Source organism: Vanessa cardui, chromosome 22 (assembly GCF_905220365.1).
Source record: "Vanessa cardui chromosome 22, ilVanCard2.1, whole genome shotgun sequence".
Classification (NCBI taxonomy): Eukaryota; Metazoa; Arthropoda; class Insecta; order Lepidoptera; family Nymphalidae; genus Vanessa; species Vanessa cardui.
This window is the reverse complement of record NC_061144.1, coordinates 2544099-2556440: the sequence shown is the minus strand read 5'-3', so window position 1 is coordinate 2556440 and position 12342 is coordinate 2544099. Positions and strand designations below refer to the sequence as shown.

General features: G+C 32.7%; 1 protein-coding gene across 1 annotated transcript in view; it reads left to right on the top strand.

Annotated features, from left to right (window-relative positions):
• The window catches only part of LOC124539174 (Down syndrome cell adhesion molecule-like protein Dscam2), a 200461-nt gene that overhangs the window by 28707 nt on the left and 159412 nt on the right, over positions 1 to 12342 (top strand). The window contains exon 3 of the mRNA XM_047116472.1: positions 2918 to 2946. Within this exon, the coding sequence (XP_046972428.1) occupies positions 2918 to 2946 (29 nt within the window). The remainder of the gene's footprint in view (positions 1 to 2917; positions 2947 to 12342) is intronic.

Here is a 12342-nt window from a genome sequence, read left to right as displayed (position 1 = left end):
CCACCCCGGCTTCGCACGGGTGCAATACTGATACTAAATATACTACAGAATTTGTTTATTTACGACATCACATCGCAAACTTCTAAAATTATCAGTGTTTATTTACTATATTGTTCATGTATTATATACAAAAACCTTCCCCTTGAATCACACTATCTTTTAAAAAAAACCGCATCAAAATCCGTTGCGTAGATTTAAAGATATAGGGACAGAGAAAGCGACTTTGTTTTATACTATGTAGTGATGGAACTCCTATACGGCTCGCAGTTAGGGTGCGATATGGGGCAGAATTTCTTACTATCTTTAATCAAATTTTGTGTATGTGATGTGAAGTCATATGATGTACGAAATATAGTTGGTCTTTTTCAAAGTTTTTTTGCTGAGTTCGATTACAGCTCTTTCGAGGGATCCTTGTAGTTTACGCCGCGTGACGTATTAAATCCGCATTTTAGAAAGTCTATTTTTGCTTTATTCGCAAGTTTCCTTTGAAATTGTCCTCGAAGTAGTTTTTGGCTCATAAACGGAACGCTTAATCTATCCATATTAAAAAAAAATTAGTTAGTCAAGATCAGCTTCACTTAAAATTAAAAAATAAATAAAAATTTTAACAAAAAGAAAAACCGACTTCAAACAAAACACTATTTTATAAAATTTTAACAAAAAGAAAAACCGACTTCAAACAAAACACTATTTTAAAACAAATGAATATGCACGAAAAAGTAATAAAAATAATTGCGTATTCAACATATTTTTTAGAGTCTTCCTAAGTTAAATGAAATGAAAAATATTAGACTACTTAAAAGTCGATTAACGATTACATCATGTAGTTATAGTTATTGATATATTTGGAGCCGGTGTCAATACCGGTACAATAGGCATATTTATTATAAGTATAGAAATATCCAGTAGTTTGCCGGTATTTCCAATATTTTCCTCCCTTTTATGAACATGGAAATATTAACATATAATAATATATACATATAAGTTAAATATATTTAAAGTACAAATCATGACCTCGTGGAACATTAGCAAGAATGGTAGCATTGAACCGGTAAACCTCTAGACAAAAAAAATGATCCATCTCTCCTGTCACTGGTGGAGGCAATAATGCGAGGTTATATGGTATGTCAATTGTCTTTTCATTTCCTTTTTTTTTGACGAAATCTGTGGTCGAGTAACATATACACCGGATTTCGTGGTACGCCACTCCGAGGTCCTGCACTCGATTCCCGGCCAAAACAATGTAGAAAAAGTTCATTAGTTTTCTATGTTGTCTTGGGTCTGGGTGTTCGTGGTTCCTTCGTTACTTCTGATTTTCCATAACACAAGAGCTTCAGCTACTAACAGCTTGGGATCAGATCGATGTATGTGGTAATATCCAATATTTATATTTTTATATAAATATAAGAATCAGTAGTGGTAATTTATTAAAAAAAAAACCAAACCTACCGACAAAACACGCTTATTTTATGTTTTATCGAAATAAATAATTTGACCATAACTTTTATTACACTAAATGGCTGACAATAATAACAGTTTGCGAAATACTAATTTTCTCACGTGCTGACAGCATGACGAGCGTCTAGCGCGAGATGATAAGTGGCATCTAGTGTTTTTTTTTTCATGTGTGTAGTATTGCTGTTGGCCCTACTGGCCTTTACAGCGTCACCGGCCTTTCGGATGAGAACTAATGTCCCCTGCCCTGAGGTTGAGCGCGGGGCTCGAGTTTAAATTTAAAGTTCGTCCTGAGGGTGTCTCCTATGAGATCGCACCTCGGCTCAGAACGAAGTAAGTGGGGAGTGAATCTAAGCACTTGAGTGAATTTACTGACGTCTCGGCCGCCTCCGAGACGTCGCATATCCGGGTCCTCGTTTCCGCCGGCGGAAACGCTGTGAGTGTGAGGTGTGTAGTGTGGTGTTTTTCCCTACAAATGATTCGTTTGCGATAGTGAAGCTATCGTCTACGTCGTTCAGGACGTGCATAGGTCGCCTGAGTCTACCTGGAATATTACCTCTGCGAGAGGTGTATCGGCACGATTGAGCAATCAGTGGATTGCTGTGTTCTTTAGCTCTCTCAAAATATGCCGTCGATAGTATTTTGAGATGCTTCCCGATCGAATCGATGTCGAAGTCCTTATGTAGGTCTACATTACGGATCTACCACGGCGAGTCCGTTTCGCCTTGATATGTGCAAAGACAGGGCTCGCGTAAGTCATGATAGGACGAATGCAGGCTTTGTATAGTGTCGTCTTATTTCTAAGGGACATTTTACTCCGCCCGCATAACATCATATACAGTCTTCCTAGTACGAACGCTGCTTTGCTTCGGACTCTGGTTACGTGAGATTTGAAAGTTAATCTACTGTCTAGGGTGACCCCCAGGTATTTCGCTTCCGGTTTCCACGGTATTGGTTTATTGAATAATTTAATGTCTCCCGGTTGGCCCTGATTCCATTTAATTTATACGGGGTTTCTACTGAAGTGTACTGCTACACTTTTTTCCGTGTTTACCTCGATTCTCCATTTCCTAAACCAGTTGCCTAGTGCGTTGGCCGCGGATTGGAGTCTCTTTGTGATGACCTTAGTCGAGGTTGAGGTCGTATAGAGTGCGATATCGTCCGCGAAGAGAGCTAGGTTGGGCTTATAGTCTCGGAATCGCACACCTTATATAGCCTGTAGCAGGTAGGATGGTGTGGTAGGGATGACACTCCTTACAATATATATTTTTAAATTGGATTATTTTTGCTAAAAGCACAGATTAATTTTCCTATCACGCTTAGCTGTCAGTTTACACTTTGACATGTTTGACATAACCTTCGTTATATAAATAACGAGAAAGGGTCAAATTATTATTATTGTAGCTTATAACTGTTTTTTTATAAAACACATTAAAATAAAATTAATTATCCTCTGTTTCAGATCACAGGTGAAAATTTCACGGGATACAGGTAAGTTTATCTGAAAATATTTCTAAAGATATATTTGGGGATAATTTTATTATAATATTAGGATATTTCAAAATCAAAATAAACTTTATTCAAGTAGGCTTTTACAAGCAGTTTTGATTCGTCATTTTACAATTAAGTGAAGCTACCACCGTTTCGGAAAGTAGATTCTACCGAGAAGAACCGGCAAGAAACTCAGTAGTTCTTCAACATTTAAAAAATACAAAGTCATGTTAGTTAATAATGTGCCCTTTATACTTAAGGTATTCATAAAATAAAATAATAAAACTATAACTTCAGACAAAATAACTATATCAACAGGAAGTTCACATAATTTGCGTTTATAATATTACAAAGTGTATTACAACTATGTAAAGATAACTATGTATATTATCTGATTTTTTGTATCTGTAAAAACATGTATACAAAAAAAAAATTATGACCACCAATGTGGACTAATTAATTAAATTTAGTATTGATGTATATTTCAATTGCTAGCTATTTATATACCGACATAACGTAAATAAAAACAATTTAAGGTTAAACAAAGGCACCTGTCGGTTGAATTTTGGTTACAACAGCCTGTAAATTCCCACTGCTGGGCTAAAGGCCTCCTCTACCTTTGAAGAGAAGGTTTGGAACATATTCCACTACGCTGTTTCAATACGGATTGGAGGAATACACATGTGGCAGAATTTCTATCAAATTTGTCACATGCAGATTTCCTCACGATGTTTTGCTTCACCGCTGAGCACGAGATGAATTATAAAGACAAATTAAGCACATATATGTATATAGTGGTGCTTGCCTGGGTATGAACCCGCAATCATCGGTTAAGATGCACGCGTTCTAACCACTGGGCCATCTCGACTCTTTTGGTTCCTCTCTGGTTTGGTTTCTTCGAATTTTGGTTACGTAATAGAAAAATTGAAGAATTGATCAATTTTATGTTTATGATTTAATTACAACTTCGAAATGATGTGTCGGAAATATCTTATGTCTTATTTCATTGAATAAAACTTTATTAATTTGCGTAAGGCGTATTTACATCAATATCTTCACTTTATATACAAATAATAACTAAAAAAAATCACTGTATAAATCAAGACCGCATGATGGCAATACTGCCAGCAGCATTATTTTTTATTTATCTTTTAAACAATTAACAAAATTACACATATCAAAACAATAATAGCAACAAAAAACCACTGAGGTATCAGCCCGTGATATAGTAGTCTACATAATATACATAACAATTATTAATAATGCTCACTTACAATATTCTTTTTATATAATTTACTACTAATATAATGAAATATTTTAATGCTTATATATTTTCCCTTTTTTATGGTATAGGTTGGCGGACGAGCATATGGGCTACCTAATGGTAAGTGGTCACCATTACCCATAGACATTGACACTGTAAGAACTATTCCTTACATCGTCAATGTGCCACCAACCTTGGGAACTAAGATGTTATGTCCCTTATGCCTGTAGTTACACTGGCTCACATCACCCTTCAAACCGGAACACAACAATACTGACTACTGTTATTTGGCGGTAGAATAACTAATGAGTGGGTGGTACCTACCCAGACGGGCTTGCACAAAGCCCTACCACCGAGTAAAACCATATTATATTATACTACCTTATATACGAATATTTTTTTATTCCAAAGTATTTAAGTAATAATGTTTCAATTTAGTTTTAATATTTTGACTTGAAATATCTTTATACAAATCTGAGGGTAGATTGTTTTTAAGTCGAGGCACAATAAAACCGGTTGTACGCTTACCGTATTCATTGTTGGCGCACTGAGTATTTTTCCGTTGCATCGCAATTTCCTCTAGACAAAAAATTAACCAGCCCTTGTCAGGCATCTTTCAGTTCTATATCCCCTTAATAACACTTGTTATTAATATTAATTTCAAAAAAATATATAATTAAGCTTAAAAAATAGTTTAATAAGGTTCTTAATTAAAAATATATATTGAAAATTTAATGAGAAGGCTTCTGATTTTTGTGTTTCAATTTGCGTAATCCAATTACACCTTCACCAATCAATCTGATACCTTTTTGTATTAACGACTGTACCATCTGTATTTCATCTGTCCTTATCTAACTAGTCGATCTCATTAATCCTTTTATAACGAACTCATTCACAACTCTTTTTTATCAAAGTATCTTTTTTATCACACAATTAGTGTTTATAAGCTTAAATTTAATTAAAGAGATAAATATAATCCAGTTGTATACAATTGTTACATATTATGAGCCGTTTACAATTAACATCTGACCTACCTGAACTATCTGAGTAATACCAGCAATATAATATATAAGCCTTGTTAGGTAATAGCTAGATAAGGTATTATACTGTTTATATAACGATTACTATATAGTAGGGTTACCATTATCAGGTGTTTGAAACCAGGACAAATAAAAAGAATATGTTTAAATTTAGAACGATCTGTATTTTTGATTCGTTTAGTCAATGTCTTCAACAAACAAAAAAAAAGAACAGTTGGATCCGGTTACATATCACCAATTCATTACTTATTTAACTCTCAAATGTTATCAATACAGTTACAAGAGTCTCAATAAGTAATTCTGAAGATGGCGGCGTAGGAATGATATAAATAATATATTAATATGGGGAATTACCACTAAGCAGTAACGTTGGTTAGTTACGTTAGTTAACTTACCTGTAAACATATAAAAAACATGGTTAAATAAAAAGCATGATACAGAATATAAAGATTTTAAATAAATTATTTTTTTGATTTAAATAACTGGAAAAAAACATTTGACGGTGTTATTTTTAAATAAACAAAAGTCAGAGTAACAACCTCCAAATATAGTGTCCGTCATAGTACCTTATAGTCTGAGTATTTATCATATTAACTTTAAAGTCTTTTATTTTCGGGCAAGTTCCTTGTGACGTTTTTCTTCTCGTGTAATGTGTTTTTTTTTTCGCAAGGATAAGGGCTTTTTAACTTTAGTTTTTTGTTCTTGTCATTTCATTTATTTATTTTCGTGTGCGCGCATGTGTTTATGTGATTATGTTTACTCAATAGTCAGGGGCCATCTGAAAATCAGAGCTGTGCATTAGCACAGCTTATATTGAGATGAACACCTTGCTACCTACACTGTGTTATTTGAATATAATTATTTTCTTGTGTACAAACGATGTAATGTATGTGTAGCAAAATAAATGGCTTTAATACTTAATAAAAATGTATGAACGTCTAAATAATTATAGCGTCATACAATTATTAGTTCTATCAGAGGATATATCTTACATCGTTTTTTTTTAATTTTTATCGCAATAGAAAGTCATCCAAAAAACAGATTATACTTTGAGGAAAATGCCAGGTGTCGTAAAAAAATCCTAAAATGACATAATTATGCAAACGCTCTCAAATGAAATTCGACACTAAGAGAACACTTCGAAAAGTACAAAATAGCTTATACGGTTATTCCAATCGATATAAGTAAAGGTGAACCTAAGATCTGTGTATGTCATGCGATTTGTTTATAGCACAGCTATACATATTTTATTAATAATTAGACATAATTTATAATACAAAACGAATAGTATAGCACATTTAATTACTTATTTGTAGTTTAATTTTCAAATTATATTTGGTGTATTTGGCTTTTGTCGTTTGCGGTTGGGATAGCCCATTCCTATACGTAGATCAGAACGTGTCCTAAGATAACTTGACGGCTGGCTATTATAACAATACGTACTGAAAAATTGGTGTAACATATTACTTATACTATAGCCCTAAAATAATTTCCTTAATATTTATGTTAAAAATAAAGCATAGCTATTAAAACATTTTTATAATAAAAATACGTACTTTAAAAACGTTGATCTGTATGACTACGATTTATTATAAGGCATTTATTTAATCCAAATATAAGCCAATATACCCGTACAGTTAGAAGTAAATATAAATAGAACGAGACCTTCATTTATAATTATAATTGATTTCATGTTTCGAAGGAAGACATCGAAAGGAACGCATGTAAAAGTAAAAAAGTAAAGTAACAGACTGTAAATTTCCCACTGCTGGGTTGAGACCTCCTCTCCCATTAAGGAGATGGTTTGGAACATATTCCACCACGTTGTTCCAATGCAGGTTGGTGAAATGCACATGTTGCAGAATTTCGATGAAATTAGACACATTTTCAGGTTTCCTCACGATCGTTTCCTTCACCGCCGAGCACGAGACGAATTATAAACAAAAATTAAGCACATATTCATAGTGGTGCTTGCTTGGATTTGAACCCGAAATCATCGGTTAAGATGCACGCGTTCTAACCATCTCACACGCGCTTATTCTACACGCGGTAGAATAAGCTTCACATCTAAATAAAAAGAATTTTATAAGCAAAGTAATGAAATAGGTGTTATTTAGTATTATGTTATTTGTGTATATTAAATTAATAATTAATATTAAAGTATAGTCATATGCAAATATCTGTTTTAATTCCAACGCTTGAACTTGGTCATACAAAGGGGATAATATTGCCGATATTAAAGGTAGGATGAAATGAACTTGCCTGATGAATAGATTAATTTTTGATTAATGCTTTATATTGGTACACATTCGGATTCATATTAATAATTAATATTACTATTAATATCTGTGCATTAAGACTTTGGAAGAAAGTAGAATTAAATGACGTTACATAGTATAAAACAAATTCGCTTACCACTGTCTGTCCCTATGTATGCTTAGATCTTTATAGCTACACAACGGATTTTGATGCGGTTTTTTTTAATAGATAGATTGATTCAAGAGGAAGGTTTAAATGTCATACATGATACACAATTTAGTAGGGAATGACTAAAAAAACAATCTGCAGTATATTTAGTATCAGCGTTGCAACCTTTCGAAGACTTTGGGTCGCTAGCTATAAATATGAGTTTGTATGTATGTATTCTTATTAAATAATCACTTTAAAACTACTAGACAGGTTAAGATGAAATTAATATTTGAATACAGATAGCTCATCTTTATTTCTCAACACTGCCCCCCCCCCCATACACGGGCAGACAGCAACGGGAAGCTTCTATAGTAATAATAGTTCATATTATCTTTTCCATACATACTCAAAGATTGATACAAATTGAATGTGTATTGTCGTTGGAGAGGCGATTGATAACTAGATAATGAAACCAATCAATGATTTGTTTTCAAATAATAACTTATTATGACATAGTTTTCTATTGCATGCTTTAGTTCATTATTCTCTATTGATTAATTAATTACTGAAAATCATTACATGGTATAGAATAAAGTCGTGTTCCTCTCTATGTATGCTTAGATCTCTAAAATTACACAATCTATCCAATAAAGTATTTTAAATATATTGTGCATTAATAGACTATTTGACTGGTTTTTAAAATCCATTTTATATTATTTAGTAGAAGTTAAGGAACCCAATAAAATTTGTGTTTTTGATTTCTAGTACATTTTTGCCGAAAAATATCATATTAAAAATTCTGTATTTAAATAGCGCGCAAAAACGATACTTGGATATGGAATATGGCGCTGCAATGGGGTCGGTGACGTCACTTTCCTGTATTTTAATCTGTGGTACATATATTAGAAAAGCAAAGTTTACAAGAAAGTGACTTCATCATAAGCCCGGCCAATCAGGAGCGTTTTGTGTCACGTGACAAACGTTTGAAAAAATGCATTTTATTTATGGATTTTTGAATAAAGTATTATTTTCAACTTTCGTTAATAAAAAACCATTTTAAAACTCATGATTTAACTAAGACATTAACGTGCCATGCTGAGGCGGGTCGCTAGAACGTTATAAGTACGAATCTAGATTCAGATATTCGTTAATAATTGAAAATAAATAATAAGACGTTAATATTTTGTAATGAGTTTTAATTTATGAAAAATAATTATAATTTCAAGGAATCGTGTTCTCTATCTTTTAGTAAATAGACACAATAATAGTCGGTTAGTATAAACTTAGTATAATTTACAAACCGTTTGATATATATATATAATCTTCAGACAATAGTTAACAATAATAGAACACAATCTCACCCATAATTATACGATCTAATCCGTACATCTAGCCTCTTACCACGATAATCTAACAAACGTTCATAGCTAAGTCGGGAATTTATGTTGAACTGCATAAATCCGGATTTATCCGGTTCGGGCCGGATTTCGGCGGCCGAAACCGGCACACAGCCAATCAGTGAGCTTAGCCCGGTTAGGTGGATTTGCATTTTAATATCGTTACATAGGTCTGTTTTGTTAATATTGTAATTTTACGATTGTTTTAAATTAAAATTAATTAGTATTAAATTAAGAGCAAAAAGGCATAATATTTTATTAATTCGATTTTTATAATTAATTCACATTATTATAGGGTAATTGTTATATAATAAATATAAGCATAGGACAAAATCACATATATTACTCTGATCCCTATGTAAGTAGCGAAGGTACCACAAACACCCAGACCCAAGGCAACATAGAAAACTAACTAACTTTTTCTACATCCACTCGGCCGGGAATCGAACCCTCGACCCAAGAATATCGGTGTACTTACTACTTTGTTACACAAACAAAAACAAGAACACTTCCAAGAGCTGTGAAGATCATTTTGCACAGATAAGGATAAGAATGTATGTTTACAGTTATTCAACGTGTGATAACTATCACACGTTGAATAACTGTACACATTCACATGTTCGATTGATATAAAACCTACACCTTCTTTCGCACTGTTTATTAATTTCTACGAATAAATTAATGATAATTCATAATTTTTCGCATCAGAGAACTCATTAATTATTTAAATTAATATTTAAAATTCACGCCACCGTTATTGGTGTCACGTTTATACACTCGAATGTCACGGTGCCCATTTATTTAATGAAAAAGTTTGTATAAGCTCTCGACGTTCTTATTTTAAAAACGTAATAAGGTGGAAACTACATGAATAATTATTTTATTTATGTAGTTGCTACAAAAAACTTCGTTAGCGCGATTCAGGATCAACTGAAGTGTCCTTAATGCCACAGGAGATTCTTTTCAATAATCAGAGAATGAATGACGTCATAGTCCTCTTCTACTTTATTAATATCTTAGTTCAAATGTACTTGTTTATTATTTTAGTGGATATTTTAAGCAAGGAATATTTTGTAGTTAAAATAGTCAATCAAACTTAAATTTAATTGGAATATATAAATGTGAATAGAAATTATAATTAGACAATTTTAGTAAGCTGTACTAAAACCTACTTAATACCTTGTTAAGAAGGCTTTAATAATGATGAAGTTTCGAGCCTATATGGCCCAGTGGTTAGATCGTGTGCATCTTTACCGATAATAACGTGTTGTCCAGGCAAGCACCACTGAATTTTCATGTGCTTCACTTGTGTTTATAATTCATCTCTCGCTTGGTGGTGAAGTAAAGTATCGTGAGGAATGAAAGAAAATGTTTCAATGAAATTCTTCTACATATATAGCCTACCCGCACTGGAGCAGCGTTGTGGAATATCCTCCAATCCTTCTCTCCAAAAAGAGAGAGGAGCCCTCAGCACAACAGTGGTAAATTACAGACTGTTGATGTGATGTGATAACATATGAAACCATATAAAAGTAAGAATTTTATTGTGGAAGTACTCAAAAATTAAATTGAAATAAAATAACTATTTAGAGATTTCTTGTTTTGGGTATAAATTATTGTATGTGGTATAATCTATACTAATATTTTAAATGTGCAAGTACCTTTATCTCTTTCACTATCAAACCACTGAACCGATTTTGATAAATTTTTAACTCAAAAAAGAACATAGGCTTTTCTTGCCTTGCAAAGTGATTTATGACAACCAAAACCCTAAAACGCGAGCCAAGCCAGGCGGCAACTAGTATATTCTATTACTATCACCATCCAAAATCACATTTGTATTTACTGTTCTTGTTTATATTAAATACCTATTAATTTTCAATTATTAATAGATTAGCTAAATTTATGAACAGGCGTAATATGTATTCATTCACCTTGTGGAACCAGCTTTCGTCAGCGGTTTTTCTGAACCGATACGATTTGGGAACCTTCAAGAAAGATCCTACACCTTTCTTAAAGGCCAGCAACGTATCTGCATACATCCCGGTGTTGCTGATGTCCATGGATGAAGGTGGGCACTTTCTATGGGGTGTTCTGAATGGTGGTAGTCACTTTCCATCAGATGAGCCTTGTGAAAGTTTTCCACTCATAGCATAAAAAATGTTGTTCCCACAAATTAGTTACCAATTTTATTCCACACGTGAATTTTGATAAATCAAGCAATATATTTGAAGCAACATGAGGGTTGAATCAATGGGTAATGAGATCCTTTATAATCACACGCTTGTTGATCTTCAATGGGATCAATCGTCTTCTCTGTTTACACAAGATTGCTTCCTGAAGATTTTAATTTATATAATACAGTAATTGTATGTGAATTGTTTAAAAATGTGTTATTTTTAAACATATTCATCGATTCACCAACACATGCCTTGGTTTAATTCATTTCTCAAAACTATGTAAAATAATATAAATAATATATATAATAATAAAAATGAAACTGACTTCAAAATTAGAAACGGCTAGTGAACTAAAAATCAAGATTTTAACGAGACTTACATTGTTCCCTAAATTGAAGTTAACCTTCAGAAATTAAGCACATGTGCTTGGAAGCCTAAATGGACAATCATACTCAAATATAATGCAATTCTAACAACGCACATATATATTGAACTGATAACCTCAATTTTCAAGAAGTCGATTAAAAAATAATATTTAATTAACATGACGTAGTATCTCGTCGGTTGAATAGTGTGGTCTAAGCTGTTAAAATCTCAATTATTAATGCACGATAAACGGTGAAAACTAATACATTTTAATATATAATTTTTACTATGGCAAAGATCAATATTATTTCATTTTCGAATTTTAAGATTACTTGAAACTTACCTACTTGGCTTAGGACTTCGTGCAAGCCCGTCTTAGTCGCCTATCATTTCTTATTCTACTGCTAAACAGTAATACAGCATTGTCACATTCCGGCTTGAAGAGTCAGTGCCTATAGGTACAGTTGATATAACATCTTAGATGGGTTGGTGACGAATTGACGATGTAAGAGATGATTCATATTACTCAAGATGCCAATATTTATGGGTGTTGGTGACCACTTACCATCAGGTATTTGTCTCTCTGCTGACTTATAAGTTTATCTAAGCAAATCAATAGCTACTATAAATGTACAGGAATGGTACTTTTTTTTTTTTTCATAAACATTTCCAGAATGTTTCAATGAAGGATTGGGTAATTTCTCCAAAGAAACATTGTATAAAATACGGTACAAATTTCA